The 24,000-nt window shown below is 33.7% G+C and overlaps 1 protein-coding gene and 1 long non-coding RNA gene across 6 annotated transcripts in view; both read left to right on the forward strand.

The window, feature by feature from the left end:
• The first annotated feature begins 910 nt into the window (after positions 1–910).
• LOC125653745 (uncharacterized) lies at positions 911–3,270 on the forward strand. Its single transcript, XR_008797060.1, has 2 exons — positions 911–974; positions 1,127–3,270. It is a non-coding gene; the product is annotated as an uncharacterized LOC125653745 (long non-coding RNA).
• Positions 3,271–13,062: 9,792 nt separating this feature from the next.
• The window catches only part of LOC125654190 (uncharacterized), a 65,823-nt gene continuing 54,885 nt past the window's right edge, over positions 13,063–24,000 (forward strand). For 4 of the 5 annotated variants that reach the window (XM_048884013.2, XM_048884015.2, XM_048884018.2 and 1 more), the window contains exons 1-12: positions 13,114–13,353; positions 18,280–18,627; positions 18,815–18,939; positions 19,786–19,913; positions 20,370–20,594; positions 20,803–20,847; positions 20,992–21,078; positions 21,307–21,403; positions 21,666–21,772; positions 21,934–22,091; positions 22,988–23,134; positions 23,607–23,752. In XM_048884013.2, the coding sequence (XP_048739970.2) occupies positions 13,338–13,353; positions 18,280–18,627; positions 18,815–18,939; positions 19,786–19,913; positions 20,370–20,594; positions 20,803–20,847; positions 20,992–21,078; positions 21,307–21,403; positions 21,666–21,772; positions 21,934–22,091; positions 22,988–23,134; positions 23,607–23,752 (1,629 nt within the window). In that variant the 5' untranslated portion in view covers positions 13,114–13,337. Of the gene's footprint in view, positions 13,354–18,279; positions 18,628–18,814; positions 18,940–19,785; positions 19,914–20,369; positions 20,595–20,802; positions 20,848–20,991; positions 21,079–21,306; positions 21,404–21,665; positions 21,773–21,933; positions 22,092–22,987; positions 23,135–23,606; positions 23,753–24,000 lie in introns of all 5 variants that reach the window. The other variant, XM_048884020.2, reaches the window with a different exon arrangement.

Here is a 24,000-nt window from a genome sequence, read left to right on the forward strand (position 1 = left end):
GAATCTTCCAATCATTGAGTAAGTGATTTACTGTGTATCTTATAAACTCTCTAATATATTGTTCAAAACGAAACTGACCATCGCTCATTGTATGTTGTTGCGTCAAATCTTGCAAGTGTTTACGTTTATAAATTTACATGCTTCATTCAATTCTTTGAAATTATGTGGAATTTATTTTTTTTAAATTTCCTTTGTATGAGATTAGACTCCTTCTAGTTGCATTATCGTAGCCATCGCGGATTTTTTTTTTTTTCTTATACATTTGGACAGTACCATATAGGCACTTAAAAAAATGGAGAGAGAGGGGAAAAGGCCGAAAAACAAACAAATAATTAGGCCTATTTCCGTAATAATTATGCTATTTTTTGTTTACTTTCTACTCGGATTATATTTGCAAAACTGAATAGTTTATTCAGTAAATGGTGTTTTTTAATGAATGGTTGATTATTTTTTTTATTCAAATGCTTATGATTTGAACCCAGATGTCCAGTTAGAAAAGTTAAACTGCATTATGATCAGGGATGTGACCTCCAGAATCTCAATTTTGTCACTCCCATCAATGCATATATACGTTATTAAAATGGATTGAAGATCTTGTCTTGGCAATAAAGTTAATTTGTACGTAAAGTCTGGTCAGCATGATATTAACAGTTGTACATCAAATATTGCATTTATTAGCCCAATGGGCTATAACGCAACATTGATTATTTCTTGGCTTTGAAAATCGGTGGCCCCAGGTGTTGGGCGACGGTAATTACATGTACACACCCCTGAATGATTCCTCCTATGTAATAGACGCCTTGCAAACTTGTATATAGGACGGCCAATGGTATCTCGTAATTATTTACAATTTTATATCTTTTTCAGAATATATTTCATGATAGTCGTGAAGATACAGAAGTTGTGATGGTGTTGATAGGCTGTCTTCAACTTGCCATATCTGAGAGTTCCAACATGCAGGCCTGGATTAATGTGTATAAATCACTAATGAATTTACTTAGTGTTATTTAATTTTTAAAAAAGAATGACATTTCAATTTATACACACTTGCCAAGTGAATCTGATGAGACTACTACATGTATTTGTGAGTAAAGGCACTCTGTCTTAACCGAAAAACTATTTACAGTTTATCACAACAAATGGATGGGACAGTAGAGTTGTTGCGGACAATATGTGATTGTGATGACCAAGTACTGAACAAGTGGAAGATTAGAAGAAGGTCCAGAATTCAATCATGTTTTTGATTCTAAGGCACAGACAGCATGGAGATAGTCCTATTATTCTCCCATTCGTCTATGATGGAGAAACTTGTGTAAATGTTTACAGTGTTCTCCCTAATAAGTGCCCACAAGTCTGTATTAATTTATCAGAATATAAAGTCCTTCACAGTACTGACTTTAAAATTCATGTAGATTGTCTCCAGATTTTTCTGAGGAAAAGTGCATAGTTTACATGTGTGAATTTTGAATATATTTCATTCTTGTCTGCAAATGTTGCCGAAACCTGTTATTGATGCACAATGCACATAGTCATGTTATGCAAATGATAGACCTCCTTTAAAATTACATGTCCTTAAGATCATGTCAACTCCTTTGTCTTAATTGTATATACAATTCTAGCATTTATAGCATCATTTGTATAGCACTTGCTAGTTTAATAAGGATTTTATTTTTTAAAAACTTTCATTTGACATGATTGATCTAAAACGGCCAAAATTCACAAATCTATTTAAATCACAACCTGACCTTAGGCCAGAAAAGTGCCACAGTGGGTTGATATTTTTCTCTTGGATCTTGAAAGAAATTCTTTATGCAGCAGTTTCCAAATAAAATGTACTCTCATGGCCAGGGTGGGACTTCACCGAGAACTTTTTAACACTGCACAATGCAATATTTGTGGATTAGAAGCTGTTGCAGTTTCTTTAAGTTTTGTCTCACATCTTGTTATAATTATATTTTATATTTTTGGTCGGGTTTCACAATGTGCAAACAGTTTATAAAATGGTGAATGACTGGTGGGCAAGCGACAATAGCGTCCCTGTAATAGTACCTACTTTGTGTAATCAACTCCTTTCACACCTCTCACTTGATGTTCCTCAAACTTTGTACAGTAGTTAGGGATACATTGAAGATGTGCGTGTACCTTTTTGAAAGTGATCAGACATTTTTTGAAAAATTTACATGTAGTTAAACTTCGTCATTTTTTAAGCATTTCTTTAATCGACAGTACCTATTTTGTGTAATCAACTGCTCGTATACCTCTAATTTGACATTCCTCAAACTGTGTACAGTTGTTATGAATACATTGAAGATGTGCTTATGTGTTTTTGAAAGTTATCAGACTTTTTAAAAAAAAAATGTACATGTAGTTGAACTTAAGTCATTTTAAAGCATTTCTTGAATAGATGGTAACTATTTTGTGTAATCAAATCCTCATGCACCTCTAACTTGACATTCCTTAAACTTTGTACAGTTGTTGTGAACACATTGAAGATGTGCATGCGTCTTTTTGAAAATGATTAGACTTTTCTTTTTCTTTTAAATTACGTGTCGTTGAACTTGGTCATTTTTTATGCATTTCTTGAATAGATGGTACCTATTTTGTGTGATCAACTCGTGCACATCTAAATTGATATTCCTCAAACTTTGTACAGTAGTTATGGACACATTGAAGATGTGCATGTGTCTTTTTGAAAGTGATCAGACTTTTTTCAAAAAAATTACATTTAGTTGAACTTTGTCATTTTTTTAAAGCATTTCCTGAATAGATGGTACCTATTTTTTGTTATCAACTCCTCTTACAGCATTTATTTGACATTCTTCAGACCTTGAACAGCTGTTATGGAAGCATTGGAAAAGTGCATGTGTCTTTTCGGAAGTGATCAGGCATTCTTTGAAAAATTTACATGTGCATGGTGAAGTTGAACTTAGTCATTTTTTAAGCATGGTACTTTATGTAACCAACTCAGCTTTTACTTAACATTTTCCAGACCCTGTACATTATAGATGTTATAAAAACATTGAAGATACATGTTAACATTTTAAAAATGCTTCTCTTCTTTGTTTTTTTTTTTTTTGGTTGAAAAATTCTACCTTTAATTGGTCATTTTTCCAGTATGTTTCTACTGTTGTTCCTATGATAGATAACATATTTTACAAGAACCTGGTCATTTCTGTTTTTGAATCTCTCTTTTTTTTAATTAGTATTTTTGAATATATGTTAATTACTTGATATGTCATTGTTCTTGAAATTATAGTAATTGAATTATTATTGTGTTTTTGTTTTGTAATATGACAGTTTATATAGGATCCCTTAATTTCGAGCAGACAGTGTCAGAAGTGTGCCGCAAGTTTGCTGCAAACTGTGTGCCAGAAGTGTGCAGCAAGAGTGTGCCGCAAGTTTGCCGCAAACTGTGTGCCAGAGGAAAAATTTGCATACGAAAAGTATACTTGCGGCAAATATGCCGCACACTGTGTGCCAGAAGTGTGCAGCAAGTGTGTGCCGCAAGTTTGCTGCAAACTGTGTGCCAGAGGAAAAATTTGCATACGAAAAGTATACTTGCGGCAAATATGCCGCACACTGTGCCAGAAGTGTGCAGCAAGTGTGTGCCGCAACTGTGCCACAAACTGTGTGCCAGAGGAAAAATTTGCATACGAAAAGTATACTTGCGGCAAATGTGCCGCAACTAGTTGCGGCAAACTTGCCGCAAATGCGCTGCAAATTTGCAGCAACTGTGTGCCAGAGGGCTTATATTTTGGTAAGGGAAGTCTTGTGTTTAATACAGAGCTATTGACATTATGAATTAGTTACCACAGAGTAAAGTTACATATGCGGGTCACTGCTTGATTCCTTTGAAATCGGACATATCATAGATCGACGCCAGTTCGAAGGCATGGGCATAACAAAAATATAACTTGTGGATAGGTTATAGAACGTGTTCGAATTGTTTAGTACTTCAAATAGGATTCCGGCATAACCGGAGGGTTTCCCATTTTTCGCTTTCGTTATGACGTATTTTATATCCCATAGCTCCAGGGGTCTTTTAAGTTACAGGCTGTTTTCCAAAAACGGATCCAGCATGTTATTTTCCATGAACATAATCAGTCACGGCGAGTGTGACCGGTCGACAGGGGATGCTTACTCCTCCTAGGCACCTGATCCCACCTATATCCAGGGGTCCGTGTTTGCCCAACTCTCTATTTTGTATTGCTTATAGGAGTTATGAGATTGATCACTGCTCGTTGTTTTCACCTTTCATACTAGTATTTTGGTTACACAATTTGAAAATTTTGATTTCAAGACTTCACAGACATTATTTAGGATCTGTTGATAATTTGCCGTACATGCTTTGTAACGTTCTAATGGATTTTTTAAAATGTACGTTGTGATTGTTGACCGAGTGATTCAGTTCCCTCCAAAATTGTTTTGGATTGGTGCGTGAAAATATTTCAATATTTAGGACTAGATCAAATGAGTATTTTAATTGTTTTCATAGAACCAGATTCATTTGTCCGTATCATGCTGAGCTATTTCAGATTCAGATTTCAGATGCATTCTGTTGGCGTTGTCGTAAATTCAAATGAATTTTCTCGTTCTTAATTAAGTTTTACAAATATAATTATTTTCTTTTATGTCTTTACGGGATATTAACCTAATTGTATTGGGAATCCTGCTGTTGAAGAGGAAGGTCAGAGGGAATTCTACTGTTGAACAGGAGGTCCAGAGGGAGCTGGTTAGGGACAAATCCTACCGTTGAACATGATGCCTATGGGGGAGCTGCATGGCTCTGTGGAGATTTCCTCACTAAAACACTGGTACTAGTACTCAGGAACTATCAGGCTTCCAACGGTATGACATTCATGAAAAATTTAATGAACTTTTAAATCATTCCTGTATTCATTATATATGTGTTTTCTATGGTGTGCATTAAATGAATTGATCATATCTTCAATTATTTGAGCTTATGTTAATTTGGCGCTCCATAGTTCTCTCCCTGCGTAAGGGAAAAGAGTACGAATTCATTTCCCATAGACCTCAATGCTAACCTTTCGCCCTCTCACTAATTAACTATATTAATTCTAAACAAATGACCGCAAACATTTCAAAGTTTATTCCAAGTGTTGATAAAAACCGACAAAAATTATATAGGGTCCCATGACTGTTATAGGCCATATTTGTACTTTTTTACAACACATAGCAATCTGCAGTAAATTACACCCTTCATTTTAATCACACCCCTACCATGGTAATTTCCTCAGTCATTTCTCGATTTTGTGCGATAATTTTTCATCCTGACAATTAATTTGAACCTCTATAATATTTCTTTCAATTCCAAATAATTTCACTCTTGATATTAGCCAATCACGCAACACCTAGACATGCATGTACCTCCGCTCAATCTTGGGTAAACTGCGTCCAGGTTTTTAGCGTGCGGAGGTTTGGTACTCTCATTCCGTAAAGGTGTTTCAACACATATATAATATATAAATATATAATACAAAATAAAATCTACAAAATTATATGTATAAATATATTCAAAACATTGTTGTGACGTCAGTCTTTGTCTTGACAGTACTTTATTTTTCGTACTGTACAGTGTACTGAACATAGTCCAGTATTATTAAGAGCAGGCCAATATTATGAGAAATACTGTTTTAAATAGATCAATGTTTTAAGTAAGATACAAGACTCCGATGGTCTAAATTATGTCAGATACGGAACTGATCACTCGCCGCTACGCGGCTTGTGCCAGTCCCGTATCTGACATAATAGACCATCCCTTACATATACCAAAATGAATTTAAACTACTTAAGGATGCTTATCTATGTAGTAAATCTTTACATTTAAACAGCAAACTGTCATGGTACTCACTAGTAGAAAAAGCTTTAGAATATGTTAAAATTGGATATCCGTTAAGAGATTTTAGTCAGTATAGATTTAAGAAAATTGTAAAGAAATTACTCTGTGATAAATACACTGAAACCTGGTACAATAATCGAAATAAATTTAAAATTGATGGGAAACTGTGCACTTATTTTAAGCTTAAGGAGCACTTTGGTTTTGAGAACTATCTTAATAAAATTAAAAAATTTGATATTAGACGATCTATTTGTAAGTTACGGATATCAGCTCATAAATTAATGATTGAAGTTGGTAGATATTCTGGTATACTAGGAATGAACGAATATTTAACAAATGCAACTCCGGTTTATTAGGTGATGAGATCCATTTTTTGATTAAATGTGAAAAGTTTGCTGATGAAAGAAAATCTTTTTGTGGTGCTATAGAAAAAACAGTTAAAAATTTTACCAAACTCAATGATGAACAAAAATTCATTTACATACTATGTTCTGAAGAGCCATCCATTCTAAATATAACTGGAAAATTTATTTTGAACGATATATGACACTGTATTTGTATATAACTATGTGTTAAGTAATCACTTCTTTCTTTACTTGTATATGTATATGTACATTATTTGTATGTATTTTCATGCTGCCCCATGAGGGCCCTTGATTGGAAATAAATATAGTCATCATATAGTCATTATACCATGTGCAGGCACTCGACGTTTTATAAATATCCATGAAAATTGTCTTCCTGTAAACATAATATTATGAATATTATGTTTACAGGAAGACAATTTTTTTATTATAGATATTTAAAACGTCGAGTGCCTGTGTATATTTATAAGTTGGACCACCAACACCACCCCTAAAAAAATGGTGGACCTGGCCTCTCCCCTTAGGAAAGATTTCTGGAACACGCATATAAAAGGTGAAGAATCCATATATACCCCAATTTAGTGTTATGCTACATGATATTGCTGGTTTACGAAAAGAAAAACACGTAAAAACGCTACATGATATTGCTGGTTTACGAAAAGAAAAACACGTAAAAACAAATAACAATAGAATTATTTTTTTTTTTACGAATAAATCATTTGAAAATGCTGTGGATCCGCCCCTGCACTCGAGTAACTCCGTGGTGGCAGTGCGTGATCACGTGATGCAAGTTTCCCTGACGAAGAATGACGAGTTGGTTGTTTACAACATGGCGGATGCCATAGGCGGCAAACCCCAAAACAGTTAAATATTGCGGCAGTTATAGTCTTTTGAAGTGATTGTCTTTTCATTCAGGTAAGTAATGAGTTTCGAGGAACTTATTAAAACCATTTAAAATGGAAATCTTTGCCATTTGGTTTAACTTTGCAGTCTCGCAAATAGTTGAATTGGCCTTTTTCGAATTTCCTCGAAATATTGACATTTACATGCTCGTTAAAATATACCTATACTATGAAATATACATCCACGTTTTGAGAGATCTGATAACTTAATTAGAATATTTTAAATCTGTTAAAGGTATTTTATAATTAATTCTAAATCATAAAGAAAGTAATTTTGAATGATGTAGAATATGGAATGAAAAACATGGACTTTGACAAGTTTTATGAAACAAACACTAGTGGAGTATTCTAATTCTAATAGGAATTACTTTAGTGGAGTATTCTAATTCTAATAGGAATTACTTTGTACATTACAATCAATTATGACACACTTTTGAGTTCTGGTCTATTTTCGGTTTGTCATAGTTTTTGTATTTCATGGCTCGATCATGAGATGATGGAATTTTTTGTGATACTGCTCAAAAACTGAAACGTGATTGTTTTCGTAATGATGATATAGATTTCCACGAAACTGTTCAGATGGGTAAGTTTGCTTAAATTAGAGGCTATCACATCATGTAGATGACTCTATATGATTTACAAATAGTGTTTAAAGTCAACGCTATAGCTATTTAAGATAAATGTTAGATTGACTTGTGATAAAATTAATTGTGAGTATTAAGTGATAGTGAAATCAGCATTGATTTATTTTATATTCAATGAATACACAAATGGTTTAAGCTATGCTGTAGGCATATAGATATTTGCTTGATAGGATATTTAGAACAGGAAAAATAATTACAGGGTATTATGCTAGCTGTTATCTGCACTATGTAATAATATACATTAATAATTATATATCACTATACAATATAATGATGTTCCTTTGATCAATATTAATCAATAAAGTACCAAATACTTTAATATTTAATTAATATAAAACATATTTTTAAACAAATATGTTTTTCTATCATTGTACATTTACTTCAAAGTGCAGTTTCTTTATATTTTAGTCATGACTTGTCTAATGATATAGAAGTGTACAGATGCTTGTGTGCATCAAACATATGGCTTTAAAAATGGCTACAATATCTACCTAGGACAATGATTTCATTTGTGACTTTTGATAATAATCAATGATTAGAACTTTACAAAGAACTACACATCAATTATGAAAGGGGCCTCCGTAGCCGTGTAGTTAGAGCATCGCACTCAAAATCACACAGCCTATCACCTCTGGTCGGCGCGGGTTAGAATCCCGCTCACGCCGGTAAGTGAGGAAGTTTCCCAGTTTACTTTCGAATGGTTGGTGGTCTCTTCCCAGGTACAATGTATTTGGGTTCTCTCTTCCACCAATAAAAACTGGGTGCCACCAGATAACTGAAAAATTGTTGAGTATGGTGGAAAACAGCAAATCAATCAATCAATTATGATTTGTCCTGATTCTTATCACTTCATTTTACTATAACACAAAGATTTAATTTTTTGTAATGATAAGAGAGCAAATTTATACAAACTTCTGGTATCTGGAAAAGTGAAATTGAATCCTCACATTACCCATAAAATATACCTCAGGCTCAACGATAAAGGAATTTAAAATCCCATTTCATTGATCAAGAAAAATTAAAGACTCATTATTTAGATGCATATCACCAGTCTCTCCAGAAAGCACATGCCATGAATATGGAAATTTATATGTCTCGGTAGAGGGTGATTGATTTACACCTTATACATGTTATATGTATAGTCTAAATACATGAGAAAGAGCTGTTTTTAAAAGCATATATTAAAAATTTCATGAAGTCTGTTAAATCTAAAAAAAAAAAAAATTAAAATAATGTAACTTGGAGACAAGCTGTTCATCAGCTCTTTCACTACAACAGGAATGCTACTAATCAGTACAGGTGCTGTTAGAACTTGTACCAGCAATTGGTACAAGTTGACAATGTAGTAAATTAAATTATGTTAAGCAAAAAGTTGAAGTGCTTGTGTTTAGTGAAGCTTTTTTGTCCATGCTGATAATTGTGTAGTAGTAATATTGCTGCATGCCGTCATATTTCTTCTACTATCCCAACAAGTTTCTGGTTACTGCCTTATTCCTATGAATTATTGATATTTTTCCTAATTAAAGTCCTGTTGAGCTTTTCCCATTCTTGTTATTTCCATCATTAGAAGATTTTTAGAAATGTTTTACTATACTCACTTGAAAACTAAAAAAAAAAAAGGTTTATGGTTTTGCAAAAGGTGGAGCTTGTATAAAGTAGATTTGAAGTGGCTGTGTGAAATACCAATTGTGTATCATATAGCCATGCTGTAAGCCATTGTGAATGAATTATTAAGTAGTGTGTGTAGTAACTTTGTGGCCACCTTTCCTGTATGTAGCTCAGTGTTGGAAATCAATGGACTTTATTGCCATTTAATTTCCATGGTTATGATATTTGTTTTAAGTCTTCAGGATCAGGATGCCTGTTGTTTATTGTTTAACCACTCCGTTCTGTACCCTTTCTTATGGTCGCATGCCTGTAAATATAGGACCTAAGAAGATGATGTTCGATTTAAGAATATTTCAGAATTATTAATTACAATCTGGGATTTTGATTTCTCATTCATTGCCAGGTAAGAGATCCTATGAATACGGAGTTCAGTCCAGCTCTTCGACATGTTTATCTTAATTTGCTGGTCGATAGGCCTTAAATAACCAAATGATTGTATCAAACTTAATGTCATAAATGTCATGTCAAGAGATGTCATATATATATATATATATATAATGTACCTAATATACAGAGTTATCCTCTAGCTGTTTATGAATACACACATTTATAACAGAGTATGATAAAAAAGAAAGAATATCTTTTCGAACTGAAATCACAGAGCTGTTGCCCCAAAATGATTAAGAACACAGAACTTTATAAGAATTGTGTTCTGTGTTGTATGTTTCGACATGCTCTGGCCCTTTTCTCTGTGTATAACTGAATCTGCCGGGAGTGTTGCTACCAGTCATTGTTTATGCAGTGTAAAGTTTTAAATCTTTGTTTACCTGTTATAGATATAAATGACAATGTTATCTGCTGGTCTTTGGGGCTGATAAAGTCTAAGAGAAATAAAATCATGGAGATTGGTCGACTTTGGCTGGCATTTTAAATTCTGTTAAACTGTGTTTTTTTTATAGTTGCTTTTAAAAGTGTTTGGAATTGTTTTTGTTCATGTGTATACCAATCTTTAATCGGAAATATATATTGTATATATATAGTTGTCTCTGTCTATTCATCCTCGTCATTAGATTTTGAACAGTCTCCTTGATTATTCAAGCCTTTGAACAGTTAAGGCATTGTTATTCATGGTCATGTCTCAAAGGTCAAAGCCATTCAGAAAATTATTACTTGGACACACATATCTTTTCAAATGTTCAATAGACTTAGATAAAAACTTCATAAAACTATGATACTGTTTCAGAACACACCACAACATTGCCATATAACAATACTTGTTGATATATACATCACAGCAGTCATATTTCAAGGACCACTGTCCCTCTGATAAGGACATTTTTACCATCTAAGTGAAACCAATAATTTAAGGATTATTAATTTTTTGGTCTAAATGTGTTACTTCATAAACTTAATGTGCACTCTCTGAGTGTGATATTTAATATGTCTGAACTCTGAACAAGAGCTGCAGACACCCGTCTGTGTATAATGCTGAGTCTGAAAAAGATGCATATACATGTAGGAATTCTGCTCCATTTTCACTGACAGTTGCTTGGTTTTAGCATGTTTAAGGTTTGTTTTGCTTGTCTGCTGTATATTTTTCTTTCAAAAATATTTATACATGCTACACCCCAAATAACAGAGAAATCAACAAATTCTGGCTTCTACATGTATATGGGAGTCAAATAATGACGATGGCAGCCATACAATGGTGTTTGACAGAAACAAAGAATAACAAACTCAGTATTTTACATTTGTTGAAAACACATGATCTCCGGGCTCCTGACAGAGGCACAACTGGGAGCCTACATCATATTTAAGGGATGCACCAATTCTATACATCAATTCCTATGCCCTAGGAAAGTCGATCTAGTGGAAAACAATTTGTTTCTGGAATGTTGAGTGGCTGTTTTTATGAAGTATAAAATACGTTTGTAAAATTCATGTTTGTATTGAATACAACGTTAACAACTTCGATTAAGTGCTGTTGAGATAGGTGTGTATATAGTCTGAAAATCCAGCTGGAGATAAAGAGGAAACCGGTCAGTGACTTTTATATTGGCATTAACTGATGTTGCACATGTATATATTTAAGTCTAAAATTCATGGATTGTATTAACGACCTCAGGATTATCGCCTACATGGTAATATTATACTTGTAACTCCATGAACAGATTGACATATAAGTGCTTCATGTGGCTGATGTGCTATATAAAGCAGTGAAATTAATTTGCAGCATAGCAGCTAGGTTGGCACCTCGGAATCAAACTGGCAGCTTCCAATTTTCGTTGAACCTTTTATGTAGATAACACTTGGACTGATTATAATAAAAAATTAATTGGTTTATCATCAATTATGATAATTGCATGACTATGATAATTCTATAATTATTGAAATTTGCTTTGAAATTGAGGACCTTAATTGGTTTATTTATATATCATGTTTAGCTATTAGCCCCATATGACATGTAGCATCTAATAGGTTTGTTATTCAATTTCACCTGGTGTAAGGAGAACTTTTAATATCTATTCAGTAATGTAGAGGATAATATGTAAGGTGTCGGTAATAAAAGCTGATTATGTAATTGTAATTTATCCAGTATATTACTTCTGATTACGAACTGATAATTGCATGATAAATGATTTTGAATTGATTCACTTGGTAATAATTAAAGCAGATGTATAGTACTTATCTCCACTATACTGTTAAAGTCAGTAATACATTAAGTATACTACTAAAGCTAGTGTTAACAACCAGTTCTCCTAAGTTCTATTGACACATATGAGAGTTATGCACGAAATCTTCCCTGAACAGAACACCAGCCCTGAATGTAGTGGCTGAGCCTAAATGAAGATGATGCTGTATGCTGCCTTATTTTCACTGCTATTTTATTTTCACCATATAAAAAAAAAACGTAATTAAAACTGACAATTCATTAGAGATTTGTCGACCCATGTAGAACTTTGTAAATGTACAGGTACTACATGTAAGTTCTGTCTACAGTTTGATATTTGCTTCTGCTGGCAAAGCTATTTGTATTCCCTGTTTTCATGCACATTTAAATTTAAATTTTAAAAAGATTTTTATGTCCATTAAATTGTGTTTAGATACTATGGTTAAGTTTCCATTTGTTTAAGTAGACGCAACTTGTAAAAATGTTATAACGTTTTATAGAAATACCAATATAATTATATGACAATCTCTTTGTTCGTGCAGCTTGCACAGTATTGAGCAGTACATTCATAATATATTTACCCCCCGATTGTCTTAAATTTCACATTTGTCATGATTTTAAAATGGGTAAATAATAAAAGTATCATATGTATTAATGCATGTTAATTTATGTCCTAGCTTATACAATGATTGACAAGTTTAAAGCAAGGAAGAAAAATTGTTTTATTATATTACCTTTAAAAATTTAAGACCCATTGCAGTCATTTCCTTCTAATATATTCTCAAAACAATTTCCTGGTAAAGCATAAAACCCTGCAGAACCACTTTACATGTACAGACATAGAGTCACAGGTAGCTGTTCTCTGAAGTATAGCTGCACAGAGATTTACCTGGATAATATAATTTAAATCTAAACAAGGACGAGATTTTCTGTTAATAATATCTCACTGCCTTGTTTGATTTGACATCCAACCATTGATACATCAAACCGAAACCTGTCGCTCTATCGAACATGTTGAAAATTGATATATGTAGTGCAGATATCTCTATTACATAGGTGTAGGTAAAGGGTTTAAGAGAAAGTTCCGACTTAGAATTTCCGATTTCCTATCTCTAATGGTTTCCGTCGATAGTGTTTCTAATGGCAGCGATTTGCTTATGTATCGATAAAGTTACAAGCTGGGAGTTATGCTTGTAAACTTTGTAAATATTTTAATAAGTTTAAAGAACTCATCAGTTATTTTTTGGAATTTCACAGGTTTATAGCTGGGATTTAAATATTTAAAATATGGAAACAGTTCCAGGTAAATTGTACATGTTCGCCCTACATTAGAGGTGTAAATGTATTAATGATTTGTGTATAGTGACTGATCATGTATTTACAAATTTAATCAATGATAATGGAGTGTTGATAGGTACATAATCAATATTATCTTGTGACTTTTCATGTGCATATAAATGTATAGCAGTAGTCTACTTGTTTTAAATATTTGAATCATGCTTATTAATCTAGGGCAACCCGTCATCAATTCAGTACATCTTAAATCTGGTTGTAATTAAAACTCAGAAAATATTTGTTGCATTGATCAAAATCTAGAATTTAGATGTTTTGAAGGAAATTGGTCAACTTACAATACCAACTGATTGTGTAGATTTAATAGTTTGTGTATGTGTGTGTGCTGTGAATTACATGAGCTTGAATTCATGAAATAATCCTGACACACGTGTCGCCGTCTTCTGTGATCCCAAACATAATTCTACAAAGCAACTAATTATACCCAGGAACATAAGTGAACATTAGCACCTTGCTAATTACTAACTTTGTCATTTCGTTTCAATTTCTTTTTATAATATATTTCTTCGATATATCTCTTTTCTAACTGACATGTTTTTTGAAGATTTTATTCGTATAGATTTGAAAAATATTAACATATAACGTTTTCAATTTTCATAAATATTTTTTTCTAAAAAATTAGAACATTTATATTTGAATCTATTAGGCATGTTTTATTAGATATTGATATCATGCACCAAATTACAGCGAAATTTGGACTCAAGAATCTCTTATATGCAAACAAAACACCTTTTTTATCATTCCGGGAAAAATCACAAAAAATTCATATAAAGTAATTGAGAGCTTGTATCACTCTTTCGATGGGGAAATCATACTTTATAATAGGTGTTTTAACGAATCATTAAAAATAGGTGTTTTAACGAACCATTAAATTAAAGTTTAGTGTATTGAGCCACCTTAATTATACCCTGGAACATTTATCAAGTGAAATTAGCACCTCACTTATACTAACTTTCTATCTTTAATTGAGTTTTTTATGATGAGGTGTTTCAGACTTCAGAGAGGATCGGACAACATTCAGAATAAATTGTTGTAACTACTCCATAATATCATACTGACCAAAACTCCAAACTTTACAGGGACTTATATCTAATCACTCTGAGAAATGTAAATCTGTGATACAGCATATCTTATGACGGACTGCACACTAACAAAGATCATCTGGGACATGTGTATAGGTATCATAAACAGTTTCTTTACAATAGGAATCTAGAATACATGTGGATAATGATAAACTGTGCTCAAAGGTTCTGGAATGAGGATACAATAAACTGTACAAAAGGGATCGAGGATACTTGTGGATATTATAAAGTGTACAGTAGGGATTTAGGATACTTGTGGATATGATTAACTGTACAGAACGGATCTGGGATACATATTGATATGATTAAATATACATAAGGGATCTGGGATACTAGTGGATATGATTAACTGTACATAAGGGATCTGGGATACTTGTGGATATGATTAACTGTACAGAAAGGATCTGGGATACTTGTGGATATGATTAACTGTACAGAAAGGATCTGGGATACTTGTGGATATGATTAACTGTACAGAAAGGATCTGGGATACTTGTGGATATGATTAACTGTACAGAAGGGATATGGAACACATGTGGATGAAAGGCGAAAATAACGAACAGTGATCAATCTCATAACTCCTATAAGCAATACAAAACAGAGTTGGGCAAACACGGGCCCCTGGATATACCCATGCAGATCAACATTTTTCAAAAGGATCCTGTGGCTTTCAAATTGGGAAAAATTGTCAACATTTTGATCAAATTGGGAAAACCTAAACATTATTGTAAACATGCTAAATATATCATATCAAACAAGAATTCAAACACAAATTGATGTCATTCTTCTTTTATTTAACTTTCTTTTCTTTAAGCTGTTAAAATTTTCAACTATATTCTTTCTAAATCATCTAAAATTGATGCGTCTTTGTCATGTCGTACATAAACTATTCACATTGAACTTATTTTTTAACAAATACGTTTTTCACCCGTTTTTATTATTGGGAAAAATGCATGTTAAATTGGAGGAAAATTGGTAATTTTTGGGAGGGGAAAGGGCCGATATTCGGACCTAAAATGGGTCTTAAAAAATCACTGTATACCAGAGGTGGGAACAGGTGCCTAGGAGGAGTAAGCATCCCCTGTCGACCGGTCACACCTGTTGAGAGCCCTATATGTACAAATAAATAAATAACTCTCTCTCTCTCTCTCTCTCTCTCTCTCTCTCTTAAATGAAGTGTAGTACTGACAGAGGTGTTTTATCATGTTTCTATAAATATAACACTTGAAAACTGTTGAAAATGAGATGAGGTGTAATGCCCAGGTGTTTTGATATAATAAAAGGTCTGGGCTAGATTGTTGTAGTAATGGTCATTGAATGGAATTTAAAAGCCACAAGACCATTGTTTGCCTTGAGTTATAAAACTTAAATCTTTCATCTAAAATTTTATTATTTAGATGTACATGTATGTTCTAATCTTTGGTGTAGATAATGAAACTGTTTTGGAAACATGCAGGCTATTTTCCATAGCTCCTGTCAGATGCAACTGAAGTACCATTAAGTTTCTCAAACATTATGTATTTAAATGAGTGCTTCAATTTTAATGCAAACAAATTGCACATATACTATTATAACCCCAACTTTCAAATATTTATTTTCAAGTGCATTTTAAGCAGAATATAAATCATACCATAAGCTAAAAGGAAAATGATCAATAGTGATATAATTCATCAACTTGAGATGTCAGTGCTTTTATTGACTCAGAATAAATAATCTTAGAGTAACTCACTATAATGCTGAATTTACAACACACACACACACACACCCCCCAAAAAAAAATATTTCTATATCCAGCAGAATTTAATGCACATAAATCATTAGTAAATTCCCGAATGAATGCAATTTTATTTCATTTATCATTCACCTGACATTGGACTTCAGCGTGTTAAAGAGTTTACTTTTAGGTTACCATGCGATGTGTAATCAGGTTAAAAGCAAAAAAAGTTTTTTGAAAGTGCACCTGTAATTGTGATCCATGTAGATTACGTGGTGCTCCTAGTGGTCTGGTACAGGAATCGATTACTCATTTAGTCCCCGCATGCTTAGTCCAATAGCTGGGTTACCAGGAGGCTCTGTTTGCCTGGTGAACATACCCCAGTATTATTTTTATCTTAATTTAAGGTACCTTGTATTTATTTCCAGATAACACAAAACACTTCAAGTGTATATATCTTATTGTAGGACTATACCAAAATAAAATATTTACTTTCACTTCTTATAATCCTTTGATCAGCTACTAAACAGGTCTATTCTAAACACACTATTTAAATCATGGTACATTTAATTGTTAACTAAAGAAAGTTCGGTACTGGGAGTCCCGTGGGGATCCGGCCGGGTTAGAATAGGTCCTCAGCACCCCTTGCTTGTCGTAAGAGGCGACTAAATAGGGTGGTGTTTCCGATGAGACCACAAGAACCAAGGCCCTGTGTCAAAGCAGGTGTGGCATGATAAAGATCCCTCCCTGCTCAAAGGTCATAAGTGCCAAACATAGGCCTAAATTTTGCAGCTCTTTAACGGCAGTGGTGACATCTCCATATGAGTAAAACATTCTCAAGCGGGACGTTAAACAATGTACAGCCAACCAAACAGTACTGCTAGTGTACAGTTAGGGGATAGGGGAGATAAAAAGAAAAATAGCCATGCTCATTGTGCTGGGAGATTTTTAATTGCAACAATGTACACCCGAGTTGATTGTCAGGAAGTTAATTCAACGTTGTGCAATATATATATATACATGTATAGTAAATATTTTGAACATATTTTCCATCTTTCTTCAGTTGTCACTGAAATTATAGTGTAATAGCATAGCTGGAAATATTAAAGGAGCAAAAATTGTAAATTTCATGGTTCTTTTGGGTCCAAAGGGGGAGGGGGGGGGCAAGACCTTTAAAACACAGTGCAATCTTTAAAAATCATCTTTATCATATCTAAACATGTACTGGTAGTATATAAAATGGTGCCCATGCAATTATAATGAGCATAAAGGCCTCACTAAAATTGTGAATTCTTTTCTCGATCTTCACCAGAGATCAATGCCCCAGAATGGGGTTATTTGAATCATATACAGTGTAGTTAAAGTGTAAGTTATTAACCTGGGGGAAAAAACTTCTTTACTTTTAAACATATAGAAAATAAGAATATAAAATGGTTGCATAGTTATATCATCTTAAAAGTTTCTTGTTGAAAGGATCGGATCTAGAGGCTCAGAACCCCTGGTTGTGAGGCTACTTGGCACAGTGATTGCTGATGACCAAACCTGAAGCTTCATCTGGCCAAGTTCAAGGTCACTAGCATGAAAAAGACCAACCTATTTGTCCAGATTACAGATTTTTAATGTAGAGATGTCAGAAGCTCATACTATTAGCACACACTGGTTGCTTATCACCAGACAGCATGTCGTAACCCCAACCCATGTCCTTTGTCCAAAATCAAGGTTACTTATGAAAAAAGTTAGAAATATTTGTCATTGGTCATAACTTGTAATTGAAAGACATGAGCAGTTCATATTTGGGACAGTGAGTCATGATCCAGAATAGTGACTTACAAGTGTAGATATGCTAAAAAACCATACAATGCTTAGATATGTAAATTTTGGTGCCCACTCATATGATCTTCAAGATTATGTTGATTGATACATTGTACATGTATAAACATTATCCTATTTTTGATTATCATATCATTTACTTTCTATGATGATAAAAAGGAAATAATTAAATCTAAATACTGGGCATTTAAGTATCACTGATGCAATGACTTCATAATATGAAATGACAAAGATTATCTTCATTTTGTAGAAGAACCAGAGGAAATCCCATCAGCAAACGTCAAGAAGGACCATTTATTGCAAGAGGAGGAAGGTCCCACTGAAGTTCAGGCTGGGACTGACCCCCCAGAGCAAGAGGACGAGGGTCCAGCAAAAGTTAACACTGGGACTGACCCCCCAGAGCAAGAATACGAGGGTCCAGCAAAAGTTGACACTGGGACTGACCCTCCAGAGCAAGAAGAGGAAGGTTCTTACCAAGGGAACCAGACAGATATGGAGGAACCTGCTAGCAGACCGACTGACCTCAGTAAAAGAGGCTCCAGAAACCTGGCTCAGATGGACGGAGAGGAGGTGGACACCAGCAAAATGAAATATGTCGGTAAGTTCCCCGTTATTGATTTCTTTTCCATATTAAATTCATGAAAGTCCTGCCACTCTTAATGTGGGGCAATGATCTAATAAGGTATACATACTCATAGTAAGATTTTTTAGAAAGTGAAAACCTCTTTGAAGACCATGCAATAACCTCCCCCCATTCTAAGAATTTTTATATTATTCTGCAACAGAGGGAGTTCAATGTGCCATAGTGGATGTGATGGATACAGGGTTCACGATGCCAGAGGTCATCGTCATGGAAGGTCAAGGTGTTTTATTTGAGAAGGGAGGCAGGAAGACTCTAGAGATTGTTCAGGTAATAAATAAAATGCAATGTATCATTTATTTTTCTTTGGGATTATTTTTCTTTAGACTTGAAGTTGATCAAAGATTACATTTATATGCTGTCATTTAATGTTCTAATGTACTTACTGATAAGTAAAGGAATATATATAGCTCTCTTTGTAAATTAATAAAGTGTTAAGATGGGGTGTTAGATCATCAAACATTAAGCCTGATGACAGTCTTTGTCACTTCCAGGTACATGTACATGTAGATCTACAATGAGTTAAGAAGAAATAAAATTATAGATTGCTGAAGAATTAAATAAGATATTTGTCATAGTGATATAATGAATCTTGCTGAGTAAGAACACAGATATCATAGAAATCAAATCACAGTCACAGAAAAGTTTTTTGGTGGGTTTTTTTTTCAAGTATATCTCTGACTATGATTTAAGGTTGCTGTTGCTGACATAGCTGTCACAAAGTAATTTTACCATGCCTTAAAGCCAACACAGCAAATATGTCTGCAACCATTATTGAAATGGTATTTAACAGCCTCAAATCAGCTTTATAAAAAAAAAGAAGATTGACATCAGCAATTTTCTGTGTTTTATATACCTCTTACTATACACTATAGCTGTTATGACATGGCTGCAGTAAATGTTGTCAGAAGTCTGCACATCATTCTTGTGCCTGCTGATAACTGCATATTATGCATTATGTATTATGTTTTATTAACTTCATCTGATGTCAGTGATCAGCCAGTCAGAATGTAGCATTGCTGTTAACAACCACGCAATTATTGTAAGGTTTCTCAGAACTTTTCATTGATGAAGTTTATTGCATTTACTAAGTATTTCGCTGGTTTTGTCGACTAGGTGATCCATGATGGTGATAGCTTGAGGCCTGTGATTGGTGGATTCAGTTCAAAAGAGTCAAAGGTCAAGGACAAAGAAGATAATTATATTCAACAGTTCAACTTAGAGGGAGAATACAAATTTGCCGTGTAAGTCTAAAGAGAGGTATATTTTATATGATGTGGTTTTTATATTAAAAGACCAAAGCTGTTTATCTTCATATAGAAAATTGGTAGGAGAGAAGACAGGATTATTGAAGGAGTCAGATAGAGATCTAGTGGCCAAATACTGTAAAAGTGATTATTTACATGTGAGGGGAATTTACATTAATTACGCAGTCACGTAATAAGCGCGTATGTTTTCCCCACACATATATATACTTATAAATATGTGATATAGTAATATTATATTCAGTTACCGCGTACTTTTCCTCCACGCGTAATGTTGGACTTGGAAAAACGCGTACATAACCCCAGCGTAAATAACCACCTTTACAGTACCACAATATTCAGGGATAATAATCAACTTTATAAGCCTTTATAAGTTGTGGGACATCTATGAACTTTATATTGAAAAGTATCAAGGAATATTCATCCATTTTTTAGTTCCAAAATACGATGTACCCCATTAACTGTGATTGTTAGACGACGGCTGCCACTGAGGGCAGAGGTCACGGATGAAGGGTTCAACCCCAAAATCATTGCCATTGAGCAGGGAGACACGGTTGAATGGTCTTGGAAGGATTGTTCAGTTCCTCACAGCGTACAGGAAGTGAATTATCTGTTTGACAAAGGAGTGTTTGTTAAAGGCCAGTGGTCAGATGGAGCGAGGTAAATGTTTACATCCTCTGTAGATTCTCTGTGAACAGATTTTTATGATGGACAGTTAAAGTTTCCTATTTGTGATTTGTTTGAAGTTTTGGTTTATGTGTTGATGACTGTCTAAACCTTTTAACGTTTCTTTATAGATACATCTTATAATATATAAATTATCATACATGTAGATGGTTTCTAAAAAGATCTGTATATTTTTTTTCAGTAATGTTGTTAGAACAATTACAGGAGACTTTTCCAAGAAATTTCCGTAAGTATTTGAAGTAGAAGCATTTTTAAACCATTAATATTTAAAATTGTCAGACTCTAGGTTTCTTTTTTTAACATATAACTTCATTCCAAATATTTTAGTATAAATATGTATGTAATTATATTTCCTTTCATTTTTAATCAGGCGTCCAGGAGTGTACTATTTCCAGACGGAGAGTGCGGAGCTTCACAAGCAGCATTTCTGTGTTGTTAGGGTCAGACAAAGTATCAGGTACTGAAACAATGCTGTATTTCTTTAAGTTACTCTTAGACCAACAACTATTCCCCCTCATCTATTCCTGTCAGTATCAGAGTACAGGTCTTTTTTTTTTTATTTTATTAGAAAATCTGAGAGAGAAAAATACTATTAAAGAAACACTACTGTTGTAAGGTCCTTTAGTTTTTGCACAGAATCTTCAGAAAGGACAGTATATTGTAATGTGATTTTCCTCTACCACAGGGAGTATAAGGTGGAGATATCGGACAGGGCATTCCATCCCCCAGTGTTACTGATAGAGACTGGGGACAGGGTGTGGTGGTACTGGGACAAATATAAGGTAGGTCCAACATTCAGACAGTGAGTCATAACATGGAAGAAAAAAATACACTGGTGCATTGTACTGCATTTTCCCCCCCAGAAATATGTAGTCAAATTAACTATAACAGTTTTATAATTTAAAAACAAACCCAGAAGTTTCTGAATTGAAAACTTTTAATGGATGGGATTTGAGCTTATTAAAAAAAATTGACTTCATTATTTATATTTTTTGAATACCGATACGGATATATAATTATGTTAATGTGTTTCACTTATTACAGTGCAAAAAGCACCATTGTGTGTACCAGATTGAGGCTCCAACATTGGACCAAGATGATGAGGAGCCGTATCAACCAGTTCAGAATGGTTTCCGGTGGAGTCAACCGAGGTAGAGAAGTTAATCATGGGTTTGAAATCACACTGATTCTCCATTAAGTCCCCACTGAAATGAAAATCAAGCAATGAAATCATAATGTACGTATTGTAATTCTTGAATTTTAATCATAATTATGTAGATGATCTTTGATGAGTTTTAAATTTGTGTTGCAGTAAGCAAGGGCTGCTCTCCCATGTATTCATGGAGCCAGGTGTTTTTTATTACTCGGACCAGAACTTCCAGGAGGCAGCTGAATACATCGGTACCGTGATTGTCAAACCCAAACCAAAGGAGCATCGGGTCATGATCCAGGAGAAGGGCTTTGACCCAGGTAAATAATATTTGCACAGTAAAAATGCAGTTATAAATCCACATATAAATCATGCAATTACTGTGCAGTTATAAATTATTATTATTATGCTCCCTGTTAGTTTCTTCCGCAATAGTCTCATAATGCACAGTTATTTATAAACATACATTGTCACTATTTCTTTCGTGTCTTTATTTCTTTTTTGGCCTGTTCAAATTTTTCATATAGTAAACTGAAATGTAAATATTTTTCATATTCCATGCCAAAATATAGTATAATCAAAATGTAACATCATTATATGTAGTGAGTTGTCCATGCAATCATTTTCAGTGTATGACCGAGTAACAGATGGATTGTTCATTCTTTATTGGAGTCTAATGTGACGTACATGTATTTAGAAGATGAAATTAGACATTGAAAATATGATACTGCAAATTTATCGTAGTTTTGATTTCACAAATGTTAAGTTTGCAAGTTTGAATTGTGATTTCTTATATGGTAAACAGTGTAAATAGTTTTATAATGTGACTGACTTCTACAGCGACATCAGAAAATTTTTCAGATAGGTCGAAATTAAATCCACTGTGACAATGAGTGCTCCCCGTGTAACAGACCGTTGCTGAATTTTACCTTTGAAGATGAAGAATGAAAACTTAATTGATGTAGTAGAAAAATAAAAACTTTGTTAAAAAAATCATGTATTACTCGAAAAGATAAGACCATTCCTCTAGATGTGTATTAATTTGATGTTTGCTTAATATCACCTTTACTCACTATACTGAATGAGTAGGAACTATATTTCTATCTGTCTGTGAACAGAGGTGATAAGGATCAGGACAGGGGAGATAATCTCATTTTTTTACTAAGAGTTACCTTACTGAATGAGTAAACACTATATTTTTATCTCGCTGTAACAGAGGTAATAAGGATCAGGACAGGGGAGAGAATCTGGTTTTGGTGGAACCCCATTCTGTTTTCCAAAAAGAATATCCAGGTGTTATTGAAAGAGGTGGAAAAATGTCTGAATCCAGCTACAAAACGACCTTCAACCCCTGAGGATGAATGTAAGTCACCTCTAAAGTTAAAACACTCTTAGATTTAGCCATATCAAGTGTTGTAGGTACATGCACATAAGCTTTGAAGTGTTCTGCCAGTTTAGATCATTAGTCTAGAAGTTATTTAACTGGAACAACACGGAGATGGTTTGAGTTAATGTAAATGACTTCTATATATTGTGAGACTTAATTCTATGATCTTGTGTTATTATACATTGTGATAATATCAGCTAAACAAAATTTTCATGAGCATTCAATTTGTTCATAACCATATATATACAACATTATTTATGATTATTCATTTTTAATATCAAGACATACTTGGGTCCATGAATGCAAACATGAACTTTAGAATGCATCCAATTTAACATAAAGATGTCTGATATGAAAATTGATTTAGGCTAGGTATATGATTTCCATTATTTGGAATTAGGAGGTCTAGATTACTTGTTTCTGTTTACTGTTGTATTTTGACTTACAGCTAAATACCAGCACCCAGACGAGGAGACGGTGAAGTTGATGACAGATGTAGGGTTCTCATCAGTGTTTTACTCCACAACTGGCGTTTACCAATACAGAGTGCGCAACTCCACGGTGTGTTCTGTGATCGTCAGCCCTGGGGAGAAGGTCAGTGTAGGACAGGAAGTGATGTCATAGTATAAATTATTGCACATGTGCATTGTAGGTAGTACTACATGTTATTAAAATTCTTTCTTCAATGAGTCATGCTTTTATTTTGGCTTAGAAAGAACAAAAGAAACAAGATTTGAAATGATATGTTCAAAACAGTAGAATAAGTGATTTTTGTTATTCATCTGGTCTGAGTTCTTATGTGTGTACTTGATAAATTGAAGTTTTCATTAAATACTAGCATA

The sequence above is a fragment of the Ostrea edulis genome, chromosome 7, assembly GCF_947568905.1.
Source record: "Ostrea edulis chromosome 7, xbOstEdul1.1, whole genome shotgun sequence".
Taxonomy (NCBI): domain Eukaryota; kingdom Metazoa; phylum Mollusca; class Bivalvia; order Ostreida; family Ostreidae; genus Ostrea; species Ostrea edulis.